Source organism: Meriones unguiculatus, chromosome 14, assembly GCF_030254825.1.
Source record: "Meriones unguiculatus strain TT.TT164.6M chromosome 14, Bangor_MerUng_6.1, whole genome shotgun sequence".
Lineage (NCBI taxonomy): Eukaryota > Metazoa > Chordata > Mammalia > Rodentia > Muridae > Meriones > Meriones unguiculatus.
Genome location: NC_083361.1, coordinates 27,619,204 through 27,636,405, shown reverse-complemented (window position 1 = coordinate 27,636,405; position 17,202 = coordinate 27,619,204). Strand labels below are relative to the sequence as shown.

At 48.6% G+C, this 17,202-nt stretch overlaps 1 protein-coding gene across 6 annotated transcripts in view; it reads left to right on the top strand.

The window, feature by feature from the left end:
* Nucleotides 1-17,202, top strand: part of Mical2 (microtubule associated monooxygenase, calponin and LIM domain containing 2) — a 179,683-nt gene that overhangs the window by 71,530 nt on the left and 90,951 nt on the right. For all 6 annotated transcript variants that reach the window (XM_060367025.1, XM_060367023.1, XM_060367024.1 and 3 more), the window contains 6 exons: nt 2,675-2,882; nt 6,093-6,209; nt 8,571-8,672; nt 10,423-10,578; nt 13,873-13,973; nt 16,527-16,784. In XM_060367025.1, the coding sequence (XP_060223008.1) occupies nt 2,675-2,882; nt 6,093-6,209; nt 8,571-8,672; nt 10,423-10,578; nt 13,873-13,973; nt 16,527-16,784 (942 nt within the window). The remainder of the gene's footprint in view (nt 1-2,674; nt 2,883-6,092; nt 6,210-8,570; nt 8,673-10,422; nt 10,579-13,872; nt 13,974-16,526; nt 16,785-17,202) is intronic.

Below are 17,202 nucleotides of genomic sequence, written 5' to 3'. Positions count from 1 at the left end.
TCACAAGCCTGGGGTTTGGAGCAGGCTCTGAAGTGACCGTCATTGTCTGGCTATGTGGAGCAAGAATTGTGGAGGGTGAGATAACGTGGATCCAGGCTGAGGAAACCCGGGTTTCTCCAGGCACCTCTGTCCAGAGAGGAAGCCGGCCTCCTCCTCCCCACACACTCCCCAAAGTCTCTGGGGGTGAGTCAAATCTCAGCAGTGACTTCATTTCCTCTTACTGGGTGTCTACAAACTCTCCGGAAGGTTCCAACCGGTAAACTGCACTGATTGCAGTGTGGGAGCTTCTGATACGCGTGATTTCACTTTCCCTCTGGGACACCAGCGGCCTAGGGGAGTGACAGCCAGAGGAGGGAGTGTTTGCTCAGGAAGGGGGATGTGTTTTTAAGATAAAATTTAATCCCAAGTAGAGGGAAGTTTCCAGATGTCTGTCTGTGAGAGGGGAGTGAGTGAGGGTCTCCTCATGGCCTTACTGAGCATAACTACTCACCCATCCCCCATCCCCATCCCCACCCTGCACACACCCTCACCTGGGAACTCCTGCCTCTGCTGGACTACTGCCATGATTTCAGGTCTCATGCAACGCTGAGGCTATGCAGAAAATTAGATGTTAGTGCCACTATCTAGGTCCTAACAGACCGTGTCCTCCCTGGAAAAGGACATGGGCTTCTTCAACAGTGCAGTGACTTGGCATAGACCTAAGTCCTGTTTGTCTCTTCCTTACCTAGGGCCCCAGTGCCAACAAGACCAACGCATTTAAGACCTTCAGCATCTGGGTGCAGACCAGCTCTCCTCTTCCCTCACCCTTTCGCCCCACTTATAATGGACTCCATCCGCTGAGATGTTTCATTTTCCTTCTATTTCCACCAAACCAGAAGCAGCATTGCACAGTAGGCTCGAAAAGTACAGCACAGTAGGCTCAGGCATGAGGCCGTCTGCGTTTCGATCCTGGCTTCGTTCCTGTTAATCTGACACCACAGACCACTTAGTCCCCTTGAGGCTTTGTTCCCTGCTCTCCCCCACTTGGGACATGGTCTGAGTCAAAGTTCTCCTGCATGAGCAATAACAGTTCCTGAATTTGAGAAGTCAAACACATGAAAGGGAGTGGGTGAGATCTCACAAGTGTGGGCTACAGTGATGACGCCGACGCCGACAATGGCGGCGACGACATGGAAAGCCCTCCTCGGAAGCCCCAGCATTCTTCCAGGCAGAATTAGCTTCTCACCTCCTGTGTGTGAAAGAGAATGACCCACACTGCGTTCTGTTTATTTATTTCAAAGTCCACATCTATTCCACGGCCTGAGAGTCTCCAGCAGCAGGAACTAGTTTTCAGCAATGAGACTCTCCCAGTCAGGACTAGAGAGACGGATCAGTGGTTAGGAGCACTGGGTGTTGTTTTAGAGGATCCAGATTCAATTCTCAGCACCCACATGGTACCTCACACCCATCTGTCACTCCAGTTTCAGGGGCTCTGGTGCCCTCTCCTGGCCTCCATGAGCCCCAGGCCTGCACCCAGTACACACACAGACATGCAAGCAAAACACCCATGTGTAGACTAAAACTTAAAACTTTGCAAAGAAGAATCCAAGAATCACACCGGTGTATGGCGCACTCTTTCTCTAATTACCTTTTTCTCAGACAATTTTTGTTTGTTGAGCCCTACCTAGGATTGGCGATCCTCCTGCCTGAGTTCTGGGAATGCAAACGTATGCCACTGTGCCAGAAGTTTTTGTTTGTTTAATACTTATTTTTGTGCATGTTTGACTGACTGTGTATGTGGGAGCTAATTGATGTCTTTCTTCCTTTTCTTTGCTGAGTTGAGGAAGAGGGAGGTGAGAGGGGTTAAGACAGGCTGCCTGGGCTCACAGACATATGCCACCATGACTGTCTTCTCTTTATGTCCTTGACAATAATGTCTTTTGAAACATCAAAGTTTTATTTAAGACTTCTTTTCACTTGGGAGTAGGGAGTGCACCCATACGCAGGTGCATGATGGGCCAGAAGAGGGTATCAGGTCCCCTGAGCTGGAGTTGCAGGTGGTTGTGAGCTACCCAGTGTGGATGCTGGGAATGGAACCCAGGACTTCTAGGAGAACAGACAATGCTCTTGCCACAGATTCATCTCTCCTGCTCCAGCATCAAAGTGTTTGATCTTGATGAAGTCCAGTTTGTCAATACTTTGTTTGATCTTGATGAAGTCCGGTTTGTCAATACTTTCTTCGGTTGCTTGGTTCTTGGTCCCAAGGAACTTTAGGCTAGCCTTCAGTCACAGGGATGATGTTCTATATAGGCTAGCACCCTACAGCCAAAATGCATCCCAATCTAATGTACTTTCCTAAGGTAAAATGTATCCTAAGGCGTTGAAAGCATCCCTGTGAGGGAAAGCAGCACCTCACAGACCCAGTCCACAGAAAAGGAAGCTAAAAGGTAGTATGCTGGGACTGGGATCAGATCTGGTCCAGCCTCACCAGAACCACCCGTGCATCTTACAGTGCCTTCCCCTACAATCCCTTTCTGTGTCCTCCCAGGGCTTGAGCAGTGTCTAGTCTGTGATGAACCCACAGGGGATGTGCACTGTGTGGATGAATGGCAGGGCCTGGCAGATGCCGAGTGTGCTGTGGCTGGTGAGATTTCATGGACCTCAAGGTTGCTAAGTGTCTCCTTCCCCCGCACAGTGTCTCATTGTCGGAGGAGGACCGTGTGGCTTGCGCACTGCCATTGAACTTGCCTACCTGGGAGCCAAGGTGGTTGTGGTGGAAAAGAGGGACACCTTCTCCCGGAACAACGTGCTGCACCTCTGGCCCTTCACCATCCACGACCTGCGGGACCTGGGAGCCAAGAAGTTCTATGGGAAATTCTGTGCTGGCTCCATCGACCACATCAGTGAGTGGGGCTTGGGGCGGGGCACTTCCGGAACATTCAGGTTTCACTGTGCATGGACCTATCTTGCCATGTCTAGGAGTCCTGGGTGGCCCTTTGAGGATCCATACATCCAACTCTCCGGTGCTAGCGGAAGGACTGTGCACTAGTTACTTGTCTTTGCCTGAGACCAAACACTTCAGGGATCAGCTTGAGGAGACATTTGTTTGGGCTCATGGTTTGAAGGGATACAGCCCCCAAAGGCAAGCATCTTCATGGCTGCTTGGCACATGTCCGGACAGATCCAGAAGTGAAGAGAGGCCAGCAGAATGGCTAGGCTATAAACTTCAAGCCCCCCCTCCCCCGTAGCCCACTTTTTCTAGCTAGGACACATCTCCTAAAGGTCCTTCAGTCTCCGAAAACGGTATCCCTGGATGGGGTCAAATGTTAAACATGTGAGTCCATGAGGACATTTCTTATTCAGACCATGACAGTCTGTTTTGCGACTTATTCTGGGCTACACCCCACTGATCACAGACTCTTTCATATCCTGCTTGCCAAAATACCTGTCTCTGGGGTCTAAGTACTTGACACATAATAGATGAACAATAAACATTTGTTGAGTGAACGAATGAAATACAAAGCCCAGTGGTAAGTAGCGGAGACTGTATGATCCGGGAGCTCGCTAAGATTTTTTCCAGTAATACAGTGTGCTTCAACAGAATGAGTCACACTCCCAGGAGGAATCTGAAAGAGAGAATTCACAAAACCTCTTAACAGGGCCAGCTGGTGGGGACCTCCTTCCAGAGAGGCATTTGGACCTTGAACTGCCAGTCCTGGGGAGCAGCAGGTGGCAGATCAGAGGGGTGACGTAATTGGATGTATAATCTCTGACAGATCACCAGTGTTCCTTAGAGTTCCTTAGAGACGAGAGAAGGCAGCATGAGGTGACTTCAGGGAGGCTGGGAATGGAAGTTGAGGATATAACACCTGAAGATGCTGGGCAATCTCTGAATGGCTGTGCAGAGCATGGCTCCTGTTCTGCCATTAGTCACTCATGGAATCTTGAGGCAAGATCTGTGCACACCAGCTTGGAGAGAGACAGTGTATCCCTCCTCTCAGTTTGGCAGGGAAGAGGTCTTTAGCGATCATAACATATGACAATCGAATTTACAAAAGTCAGGCAGGTTACATGGGAAGTCAAGTGTTTGAAATGAATTAAATACAAGACATGTCTCTTATTTCTTCCTGACTTCGGTCCAAACTCCTTACTTTCCTCAGGCCTCCATTTTAGCTCCTGTAAAATGGGATTAATCCTGCCTCCTTGAATGGCTAAGGTTACATGGGTCAAGTTTGTAACCCACTAGCACCATGTCTGTTGTGTAGTGAGTACTGCAGTGCCTTGTGTCCAGTGGCACGGAGTAAGTGGGGTGTATGTGTGGTTCTCCAACCTAAGAACCCCGTACTTTTCCATGGGGATGGATGAGAGGGGAGCAAAAGGAGCCATAGCCACATGAAAACAGAATTGATGAGGAAAGCAAGTAGGGCGTGGGTGGAACTGGAGAGAATTATCAGCTGCTAAGGGTGTAATTTATTCAGATACAGAAGACTCCACCGGCAGCAGCCCCAGAGTTTATTCCCGTTTTGGGATGAGAAGATTCCAGGAGTTCAATGGGAAGAAATTTGTATTTGCCCAGAAAGCCACAGCGTGAGCTGGCGGGATGCTCTGTCCCGCCCAGAGAAGACTGTGGGTTAGGTCTGTTGGTTAAACGGTGGAGCAAAAGCTTTGAGCACAGTGCTGAGAGGATAGGGCATCTGTCGTCAAGAGCAACTCTGTGAGAATGAGATGGGGAGCTTATGTAGCACCTACTGTGTGCTGGAAGCCAGGAGCCTTGGCACTGGGAGGTGTGGCCAAGCCTCCCCTGGAAGGACTGTCTCCTTAGCCGGCTGTGGCCTGGGTTTTGTAAGCCGGGCTGCCTGGCTTCTGTTCAGACGCTTCTGTTCAGACGGTAGGCGGTCTCCAGCCCTAGCTGCACCCTCGAAAGCTCTCTTCAAGTCCTGTGTTAGGACTCTCCGCTGCCCTCCACTGTTCTTCCACTCAAGGTTCATAGTAGTTCCCTGTGCCCGTGCCTGGGGAAAGAGGCCACTGACCTGCCCTTTGCATGGTCACCTTCCCTCCTTAGTGTCCCGGAAGCAGAGCTTCCATCTTTTCCAACTCTTGGTCTCTCTTGGATTTTTCTCCTCCCTCCATCACCAGTCTTCCTGTGCCTCACCCTGGACCTCACCCTCTAGGGGGACCCATTATTATTCCTTAGCTCAAAGGATTTGTTCTAGGAGACAAAGTATGGACTGTCTACCTACTCATACTCCTCCTGTGGTTCTCTGTTTCCTCTCTGTCACCACACTAAAGAGATTTTTACCCAGAAGCTTCCTGGCTCCTAGGTGCCCTGGCTTCATGTGTCCCTCATTGTCCTCGGAACCTGGTGCTCCCACTTACTCCTCTCTTGCAGCCCCAGCCTAGCCCCTCCCTTTCCCCCCAACTTTTCCTCACCCCGCACCCCTCCTACACTCTGTTTATCCGCTTCCTCCATTAGCACCCATGCACCCATCTCCCTGTGCCTAAGTTGACGCCTGGCACATTGTGGGTGCTCAGTGAATATTAAATGAGCTATGCCCACTCAATACAGAGAAGCCCACAGCAAGTTCACAGCTTCAAACTGTGCAGAAAATTGCTTGGAGGGATGCCCATTTGTGCTGTGTAGGGGACGTTGGGGGAGGGGAGCTTCAGGCATAGGCCTCATCCAATGAGCCCTTTGAGCTCTGACTTTCCTTGTAGCTCCTGACTGTCTCCTCTTTTGTTCATCTTTATCACATCAGATCCAGAGTTTGGCTCAGCAAAGTTGTAGGAAAGACAGATCTCCCTAGCTAGAGCATCCTGGTACAGCTAGAACAGAGCTGCCAGTCAGACAGAGCCAAGTCTGCTTTTTGCTTTGTGTGGCCTTCAGCAGTCACTTGACTTCGTTAAGGCTCAATATCTTCCTCTGTTAAATGAGAATAAGGGTCCCCGAAGGTCACTGTGTAGGATAAATGAGAAGCCCTGGAATGCCTGGCACAAACTCAGCTGATGTGCTGCTATGATCTGTGCTCCCTGGGCCATAAGAGCACAGTACTTACACACAGGTGGTGCTCAAACATTGCTCCTGACAGTCATCTCCCTTCCTTCCTTCCTGCCAGGTATCCGTCAACTGCAGCTTATCCTGTTCAAGGTGGCCCTGATGCTGGGAGTGGAGATCCATGTGAATGTGGAATTTGTGCGGGTCCTGGAGCCTCCCGAAGACCAAGAAAATCAAAGTACAGTATAACTTTCTCTCTCTGCCCTGAAGGCAGATATTCCAAACGGGAAGCTGTGCTGGTGGCTCGCAGAGGCTATCTCTGCAAGTTATTTTTGCCGGGAGCTGTTTGGCATACTTCCACTAACAAATACTTTACCTTTTTTGACCATTTCTGTGGCTTTGGGCTTATTCTTCAGCTCCCAACAAGGGTGGGGTGATGGTGGAATTATTATGCCATGAAGCCTATAATTTGGTTACCCAGACTCCAGAAAGATGCAGCTTTGACAAATGACGTCCAGTCAGTGGCAGGAAAGAAGACAGATCTGAGAGTGTAATAAAGTTTACACATGCTTCAGGATGTGTGTGTGTCATCTCACACACAGATGGATAGCCATACCGGCTGGACCCTCAAAATATTTTAAAATACAGTAAAGAAACTGAGCCATCTAGAACACTGTAAGATAAAACTTCATGATATTTCCTGATATTTGTCTTAGTTAGGGTTTTATTGCTGTGAAAAGACATCACAACCATGGCAACTCTTTGTTTGAGGTTTTTGTTTGTTTTTTTGTTTTTGTTTTGTTTTCAGGACAGGGTTTCTCTATGTAGCCAGAGGCTATCTTGAAACTCACTCTGTAGACCAGGCTGGCCTCAGACTCAAAGAGCTCTGCCCGACTCTGCCAGAGTGCTGAGATTGAAGGTGTGCACCACCACCACCCAGCTGCCATGGCAGCTCTTAGAAAGGAAAACACTGAATTAGAGCTGGCTTACAGTTCAGAGGTTTAGTCCTGTCATCACGGCGGACGCAGGCAGACATGGCGCTGGAGAGGTAGCTGAAAGTTGTGCATCTGGATCAGCAGGCATCAGGAAGAGACATGGAGCCACTAGGCCTGGCTTGAGCTTCTGAAGCCCCAAAGCACACCCCCTAGAGATGCACCTTCCCCAAGAAGGCCACACTTACCCTAACAAGGCCATTCCTCCCAGTAGTGCCACTCTCTATGGGCCTAGGGAAGCCATTTTCATTCAAACCACCACAAAGTGTGTGTGTGTGTGTGTGTGTGTGTGTGTGTGTGTGTGTTATTCCTGAGATAGTCTTACATAGCCCAAGCTGGCTTCAAACAAGCTATGTTGCCAAGGATAACCCTTGAGCTTCTGAATGCTAGGATTGCAAAGAGCTATCATACACAGCAGTGTTTTTTAATTTTATTGAATTTTCATTTATAAATCACAAAATGTTTCATCTAGGCAGGTTCTTGATAGCATTCTTTTTTCTTTTATTATGCGTACTTAAATTGTGATATTTTTGCTGAACATGATAGTGCACACCTGTCATCCCAGCACTGAGGCAACATGGTGGTGGGTTCAAGGCCAGCCTGGGCTGCGTACTGAGAACCCATCTAAAAAACAAAAACTAGAAGAAAGGAAAATCAAAGTCTGATCTTTTTCCCACACCACAGTTGTGGGTTTTTTTCCATTTCAGTTTCGTATCCTTCTGTCAGAATTACCTCCTGCCCTGGAAATGCTGAGCTGTGAGGCAGTGGGTGTTAGAACCTTTGCAGTTTCCTGTGGAGGGTACACTGCAGACTTCTCCTGGCCCCTGTCCAGTATATTTAACAACTCAGGGAGGCTTTCTTTGCTTTTGTAGCGAGACACGATCATTTGGGGCATTCAGAGTCTGAGTGCCCTCAACTGTTGGAACAGCTCTTCGGGGTAGTCAGTCCTCCCTCTGAGGACCCAGCCAGGCTGGCCCCCAGAGTGCTTCTAGAAACAGCAGACCACTGGAGCAAGAAGCAGAAAGGCAAAGCAGCTCCCGGGCCTCTCGAACATTCTCTGGGATCTGCTTGACAATAAGAAGCCATTGAATATGGGGCAAACGTGGGCAGATCTGAGGAGACAGAGACAGGGGTCAAGGGAGGCCGGTTTGGGGATTGTTGAAGGTTGGCATCCTTGCAAAGATCAGCACACCAGGCATGGAGTTGGCAGTGCCTCCCTCTTGGCTTTGTTCTGAATTGTAGTGACACAAAACCTGAGGTTAACAGAGAGAACCTGGACTGTCCGGGTGTCCCCAACCTGCAGCCTGGGAACCGCATGCTACCCAGGATAGCTACGAATGTGGCCAAATATGAAATAGTATGCTTAATTCAAATATTATAAGAGGGTGGTTTTTTTCTATTAAAAAAAAAAACCTTATTTGCACAGTTCTTAACAATGAACTTTGTAGATGATAGCATTGTGCCAGTGTCAAAAGGCTGGATGTATGTGATGCCTGGGCCTCTCTTTGGGAGGTGCCACTGGATCATTTCTCATGCCATCAAGGAGGGGTGGCACCACTCTCTCAGCCTACCTGTCAGCTCATCTGATAATCTCTCTGCCCTGGTAGAAGTCGGATGGCGGGCAGAATTCCTCCCTGCAGACCACGCCCTGTCTGACTTTGAGTTTGACGTCATCGTTGGTGCTGATGGCCATAGGAGTACACTAGAAGGTAAGGAGTCTTCTTTGGGGGCTAAGGCTGAGAGAAAATGAGGGGGACCAGAGAAGGTTCATCGAGAGGACAGACGCTTCAGCTAAGAGTAGAAGGCAGGCTGTTCTGTCCTGCCTGAGGCTGAGCGTGTGAGGACAGCCCATCTTCCCTCTCGATGGACCTTAGCATCACCAGATGAGAATATAGGTAGCAGAACTGTCTCAGAGCACCAAGGCAAGGGCTGGGGGAGGGCTTACCTGTGAAAATGCTTTGTAAAGGGGGACACTGTGGGAAAAGTCAACACAGACTCCATGAGCACCTGCTCCTGTGCGCGCCAAAGTGAGTTCTTTGTCTCGTGTCAACCAGGGCAAACATCTCGAGATTTTAATGGCATCCGTTCATGTTCAAGGACTCTACCAATCAACGGAGGAGCCCTCATTCTTCATACCTCTTAAGCAGACCCACTTCCAGGCAGCTAAGCAAACTGTCAGGATTCAAAGCCTCACTTCTCTGAGTCCAGCAGACAGACTCCATGCACTCATTTATACTTAAAAGTGTTGTCTGAGACCATGGGTAGTCAGCAACACGGCACCAGCAGCATCTTTTAGAGCAGAGGCAGGTGTGGTTTCTAGTTTGCCCCTGTCAAGGTCACAGGTTGCAGAGACATGACTGGGAAAATGCATGCTCTGAGGACGGGATGCACATACTGAAAAAGGTCTGACCTCAGAAAATTCTGGATGTGTAGTCCTCCAACTCAGGCCTCTTCTGTTGGCTACACTCTGCCCTGTCTCTGCTCTCCCTGCCTTCACTGCTATTCCCATCTCCCAGCAATATTAGAAAAGGCAATTTGAAGCTGCCAACATGGATACTTGTAGGAATTATGGGATTTTTTTTTCTGGTGGTTTGGGAAAAACCACCAGGTGGGTCTGGATACTTGAAAGACCAGAGCCTATGCTCAGCCTACTTATAGGCTGGGCCCTCTAATATCAATCAGTAATCAAGAAAATGCTGCCACAGACGTACACTCGGGCCAATCTTATGGGGGCTTCTCATCAATTGAGATTCCCTCTTTCCAGGCATGTCTAGGTTTGTGTTAAGACAAAACCAGCCATCAAACATATTAAGTACCAGCCACTGGGAATTAGTGTATTGGTTTCCTTTGCTAGGCTTTGGTGTTTCTTGACCTTTAGAACTGGAAGTACCACCCCCGTCTCTGCTTTCATCTTTACAGAGCTTCTCCCTCAGTGTGTGTATGCATCTGTCTGTCCCTGAGAATAAGGACATCAGCCATATTACAGTAGGCCCCATTCTACTCCAGGAGACCTTATCATAACTAAGAATATTTATAATAACCCCATCTCCAAAAAGGTCACATACACAGGCACCAAGAGTTAGGACTTCATCATGAAAACTTGGTAGGGGGGGATAGCAATGCAATACAACCCATAATAACAAAGATAAAAAGAAAATGTGCTACCATCCCTGTCCTGTGGGAGTCCAGTCTAATCTTACTTTTCAAAAGAAGGCTTTCTTTTCCATTTAAAATGCTAACAAAATCATTTGGATCATGTAGGACCCCTAGTGCTGAAGGGCCTTAAGAGTGTGTTCAGTGACATTCCCAGCACATCTGCAGAAGACTGAGCCTGGTACCTACCTGCTCCAGAGACCCCATCCCCGTGGTCTGTGGGCACTGAGAAGAGTGTCTTCAGCAATGTTGTCTGAATTCCCACCCAACCTAGAGCACTGACCTCCTGAACTTTCCCTTCCACAGGGTTCAGAAGGAAAGAGTTCCGAGGAAAGCTGGCCATCGCCATCACCGCCAACTTCATAAACAGGAACAGCACAGCTGAGGCTAAGGTAGAGGAGATCAGTGGTGTGGCCTTCATCTTTAATCAGAAGTTCTTTCAGGACCTGAAAGAAGAGACAGGTGGGAGTCCTGCTTCTCTAAACCAGACCCTAGTCACAGTTTCTATGAGTGTGTGTGTGTGTGTGTGTGTGTGTGTGTACATGTACATGAGTGATGGCCAAAGGATAACCTCTAGTGTCATTCTTTAGATGCTCTCCACTTTTTTAAAATTTATTTATTTATTTTTGAGAAAAGGCCTCTCCTAGGTCTAATACTCAAGTAGGCTAGGTTAAATGGCCAGTGAGCCCCAGGGATTTGTGTCCAGTTCCCCAGCACTGGGTTACAATACCATGCCTGCCTTCCCAGACCTCGTAGATTCTGGGGATCAAATCCCATTCTGCAGTACTTGCAGAACATACATTTTTCTGACTAAGCCATCTCCCCAGTCCCCAGTCCAAGATTTCTAAATTGTTCATAGGCCTGCTGGCCTCCAGTGGTTGCTGGGACTGAAGTATGGGACCAAAGCTTTCTCTCAGTGCAGAAGATGAGCAGAGGCCCTTCAAGGACAAGATGGAATCTTGAGAGAATGTTCTGGATGCTGTGTGTGCAAATAGATAATAGACTTTGCTGATGGATAGTAGGCATGTATTGGCTGCCTGTCCTATGTCGGAGCTCAGTACTGTGGAATACAAATAACCCTCCTGAAGTTTCCCCGTATCCAAAGAGGGTACCCACATAAGGCACCGGAACACGGGGTAGTCAGCAAGGCTGTGTCCAAGGTCAGCATGATATGCTGGGGACAGTCTGAGGAGGGAGCCTATAACCTGAGGGGAGGACCCTGTATGGCACATCAGCCGCCCCTCCCTGTGAGATAAGACAAGGACCCCGCCCCCTCCCCACCATGTGCTGGCAGCGGTTGTCACCTAACCATGGGTCTATAGAACAGAAGGCATTGATTCGACAGCGTAGCAGATACTCTTTTGAATACATGCTGCGTTCCAAATACTGGGCTTAAAGCCTGAGGCAGATCAGCAAACCAAGACTTAATCCCACCTGGCCAGATAGCTAGTAAACGAACAGCAAGTGCCCACAAGAGTAGAGCAGAAACAAAGAGGAACTGGCCTTTTTGTAACCTGCCCGAAAATGCACATTGTTCCTTGAAAAGCCGGTACAATGGGAATGTTAAAATAAGCCTCGCCAGGCACAGCCGCACGTGCTGTAATCCCAGCACTCGGAAGGTGGGAGCAGGGAGATCAGCTTTCAAGACCAGCACCAGTTACCTAGAAAATGTGAGGCCAGCCTCGAATTTAGGAGCCCTGGTCTATGAAAAGGTGAAAATATGCCATCGATAACTGTCCGACCGACCAGTCTGCCCTTCGTCAACTGACAGTGCACCTACACACTGGCTCCACGTGGCCCCACTTCTCATCAACACAGCCATCCTTTCCCTTCTCCTTTCCTTAGCACATGTTAAATATTGCCCCTGTCTCTCATTTTCTCATTCAACATCACATCTTTCATATAGTCCTTGTGGTAGGTCTGGGGGCCTATGGCATCTCTTGGCATCCAAGTCTGAGGACCGTGGATGACCACATAACTCTTGGTATTGCCTTTGAGATGGGAGTGGTTTTCTGTATTCAAGGGGCCAAAGGAAGGGATCAAAAAGATCAGGCTTCATGATACACTGGGATGATAGGACATTCAGGTTTCAAGGTCCTTTAGCAAGGGCTTTGATTTCACAACACAGCCGTGGACATGCATTCACAGTCTTGTCTATGGCTGTTTCCGCTATGAGTCTTTGTAACAGAGACCATGTAACCCAAAAAGATACATATGTTCACTTAAAACCCTGGCCTCTGATCTCCACCTTCCGTGAGTCTCCTGTCAGGGTAACACTTTCCATGGAACCATTTCCTGTAAGGCTCAGCTTCTAGGAACTGGCTAAGTTGCTGAGCCAGCCTCTGCCTCTTGCTGGCCACAGTGGTATCTGCCATCTTCTGTCCCTCTGAGCCTCCACAATTTATTATTACAAGTTTTGATATTTCCTTTTCAGAGTATAATATCCTTTGAATGATTTAATACTCATTTCTCCAGCCCTTCCTTCCCCTTAGAAGCAAAGAAAATAAATACCCAAACCATCAAATAGGGGTTATAACAGGACATTATGTGTGTTTCTCCAAAGGTTTCACGAGCTTCCTTTAAACTTGGCTGCTGTTGCCTCCATAAGTCATTGTCTCACATCAGTGACAGCAATAAATTTCCTTTGATTCTCTTGGGGGCCCTCTGCATGCCTGGCTGTTTCCTATTTTACTGTAATAATAAAGGTGTTGCTATGGTTACCCAGCACACCTTGTGTAGATGCTCTGAGGTCACTGTGTGCCTGTTATTTTCCATCACATGAGCTGAGCCAGAGGGTCTGGGGCTCCAGTGAACATCTAAGTCACCCAGGGAGCTTAATACTTAGGGTTCCGGCCCTACCCCCGTGTGTCTAACTCAGCAGCCCTAACAACTTAACTGTCTACTAAGCACTTAGGTGAAGTCAGTGGCTCTGGCTGAGCTTCCCTGCATCCCCTGGAGAACAGAGAACTGAGCAATCATCTCATAGCCCAATTTTAAGTGCAGAAACCTAATGTATGAATGTTTTGCTATCCATGGAAAGGACAAACGATGAGGTCTAGGGCTGATCCACAGAGGATCTGAATTCAATTCCCAGGAACCACATGAAAGTGTTGGGCATGGTGGTGAATGTTTGTAATCCAGCTCTGGGGTGTAGAAACAGTAGCACCCCTGAGGCTTACTGTGTGGCCAGTCTAGTCTAGTTGCTGAGCTTTGGGTCAATGGTAGACCCTGTCTCAAGAAGGTTAGCACCTGAAAAATAATACCCAAGGTTGTCTTCTGGCCTACACACAGGCACACACACACACACACACACACACACACACACACCATGGTGCAATCTAGGCCTCTAACCTAGATTGTTGTTCCATTGACCTGGGTTTTCTCATGCAAGCTAGGACATGGTAGAGATCTGTAGTGCACACCATGGCTGGGGCCTGAGCCATGCAGTTGGGTTCAACGTTGGTTTTTGCTTAGCATCCCTGGTCCCGTCCAGCACTTCCTCTAACACTTTCTTAGGAATACTGGAAAGTTGTGGTTGTTGTATGTCATTTGGTTGTTTTGTGTTTGAGCATGTCTTTGTGCAGCCATAAAAGCTACCCGCCTTGACCTGGGTGGCTTTGGTCCTCTCTTCTGCCTTCCACAGCCTGGTATGTCTTCACTGTTTATTTTACATGCCTCTTCAACATGTACATAATGAGACCTGGAATGGAGCAAGGTGCAGATTGGTAAACTGAGTCTGAATGCTTCTCCTTTCAGGGATTGATCTCGAGAACATTGTTTACTACAGGGACTGCACCCACTACTTTGTCATGACAGCCAAGAAGCAGAGCCTGCTGGACAAAGGCGTCATCATTAATGTATGTACCTGTGGGCTGTGATTCCTTACTTGTCTTCCCCTGGGCAAAATGAACTGTCAGCATCAGCAGATGTGGGAGAAGATAGCATCCTGTTAGAATCCATGCAAGGGGGAAGAGACAGCCTGCCACCTTCCTTGCCTTTGGCACTGTGCGACTGCCCAGCCACATTGATATGTTTCAGACATGTTGTGATGAGGGACCTTTGCCCAGATGTGCCCCGAACATTATCAGCTGAAGCTTTTTCTTCCTCAAATGCCATTCACTTGGCCCCACTCCTTCTCTAGAGGTCACATTCACTTGGAGATGGGAACTTCTTGTCCTTGTGGAACATAGAGATGCCATCACTCAGGAGTCTTACACTGTGTCCCTTTGCAATGGGGGAGCACTCACTTGTATGTGCTGTCAGAGATAAGCAGAGACTCTTTCATCAGCCAACTCAGGATGGTAGCCAAGATGTTGTTTTTCTGAATCTCAGACTTATGCCTACAAAGTTCAATAATTCCAGTCTAAAAAGAGCTCTTAAGATACGACTTTGGGGGGAGTATGCATGAAAAACACACACATATATGTCTACAGGCACATGTACACATCATGTGTAGATAGTGGCTTTCAAGGTTCTTCCACACTCAGCCTTGTTTGGACGCTTGTTCTTCTGTCTTGTTGGCTCCTCAGTTTTTCTCCGTGGCTTCGCTTCTTGTTTTATTTATTTATTTTTGTTCTGAGCTACTTAATGTCTTACTGTATAACCCAAACTCTCCATCCTCTTGCCCCCAAGAGCTGAGATTGCAGGTATGTGCCCCAGGCGGAACATGTATCATCAAGTATAAAGAGAAAACAAGATGGCACCAGAGAGATGGCACTTAAAGGTTAAGAGCACTTGCTGTTCCTCCAGAGGACCCAAGTTTGGTCACTATCACCTATATCAGGAGGCTCCAACCTCCTATCACTCCAGTTTCAGGAAATCCAATGCCCTCTTCTGATCTCTCCAGGCACTGCATGCAGGCACCATATGCTTACATAGACACACACATATGGATAAATAGACATAAACAAGAGGAGGTGGGGAGGATGAGCACCTTGGTCAGGCCCCATCCTTCCAGAGCTCCTGTGCTCATTGCTTTAAGATGAGGATTCTGCAGCCTCAGGTCAGCTGCCTCCGGGTCCCAGTGTGGCCTGGGACTACTCATTGTTGCTTGCCAGGGAACAGTGTGCCTATGACCTCACCAGCTTGTGCTGGCATCTGGCCTGGAAGCGTGAGTAACCAGGTGAAACTAGCCTCACTCCCCCCACACACACGCACACAGGCTGGGCTTCCACGTCTGCCAGCTCACTGCTAGCTGGTCAGTCTGGCACTGTGATGCCCTCTTCTTCCCTCAGGTGTACCTGCTGAGGTGCCTTCTCCAGACTTCTCATGGGTGAATCCTGAGTACAATCTGGGTACAAGACAGAGCATTTGAAATCATAGCTCCCCAGGAAATGGAAACAGAAGGTCACTCTGCTCATAGAGGAGGCTGCATGTCTTGAGACCACTCATACTGGCACTTTACATTTCAGCATATACCACTATTCATAGCAGTATGAATTAGTAAAGCCATTTCATGCCCTGGGGGCTCCTATGCTCCAGGCACAGCATCCCATTTTTTTCTCCTATCTTGTTTGACCACTAGCCACAGCATATCTGGACCCTAGTAACTTAACTCCATCCATGATTAAATCACGTTTACTGGCTCTTAATTGTACTTGAGGTTATTGCAATGTGCAAAGGGCGATGTGCTCCTTGTTTGCCGGGAGGCTGTTATCAAGTGCACTGTTGATTACGGCTCCCAGTGTCCTCCATCTAAATTCCCACAGGAGACAAATCTTTCAGCACTCAGTGCCAGGAAAAGTTTGCCTCCCCTGAGGAATTGCTATGCCTCATTTTCTGATAAGGAAAGCCCATATCACATTTCCCCTTTGCCTTGGATGCCAAGAAGCCCAAAGCCAAATGGGTGCTTAATCACAACCATGCTAATCGCCATGGCTGGGGCATGTGTTTCTTTCCTTGACTCCGGCTTTCTAGTTTTGTTTTGAAAATGCACACCACCCACACACAGAGACATATGTGCATGCATACAAGTGTGTATGTGTTTGTGCACATACCTCTACAGATACACATGCACATGAGTGCATCTCTCTGGAGGTCAGAGGTCAGCTTCAGGAGTGATCCCTCGGAAGCCATCCATCATCTTGTTTTTTTAGACAAGGGCTCTCCCCGACCTGAAAGTCACCAATTAGGCTAGGCAGGCTAACAAAAAACTCCCAGGGAGCTTTCTGTCTCTGCTCCCCAGGACTGAGGCCATAACCACACACTGTCCTGCCTGGATTTCTCTGTGGGTTCCAGGGTTTGAACCCAGCTTCCCATGTTTGCACAGCAAATGCTCTACAGACCGATTCATCTCCCAGCCCCTCTACTCCTGTTTTGAGTAGTAGTGAAGACCCTTTTGCCTAGGTGGCGTGTGAATCTAGCGCTTTGGCAAGGAGGGAGGTCTTGACGGATGTCTTGATCTTCCCCAGGACTACATTGACACCGAGATGTTGCTGTGTACAGAGAACGTGAACCAGGACAACCTGCTCTCCTACGCCCGCGAAGCCGCAGATTTCGCCACCAATTACCAGCTGCCATCCCTAGACTTTGCCATGAATCACAACGGGCAGCCAGATGTGGCCATGTTTGACTTCACCTCCATGTATGCCTCGGAGAACGCAGCCCTGATGCGTGAGCGCCAGTCTCACCAACTACTCGTGGCCCTCGTGGGTGACAGCTTGCTCGAGGTACTCCCTGCCCTTAGAGCCCTCAGCTCGTGCTACAGTTCAGATCCACACATCTGCACTCAGGCTCGTAGTCTCCGCTGCCCACATCCCAGGGAAGGGCAGGTTCTCAGACAATGGGCAGACCTCTGCCAAGGTCATCTTGGCCTGGGAGCTAGCCCGTTTGGCTGAATTCTGAGATTTGTGAGCTTGCTCGTAGCAGAAGCCTTTTTTTCTCCCCCATTTCCAGCTTCTTCTGGGATGCTTCTAGATTGAAGAATAAAATTAACCAGCCCTGGTCTAGAGCCCAAGACTGTCCTCCTCAGAACATGTAAACTCCAAAGTAGGGCTGGGACCTGTTGCCTGTGTGGCTGATCCTGTGTGGCCTTTCTGTGTAGGCCTTCTTCCAGAGTGTGCAGGAGGACAGAGGTTTTCAAAGTGT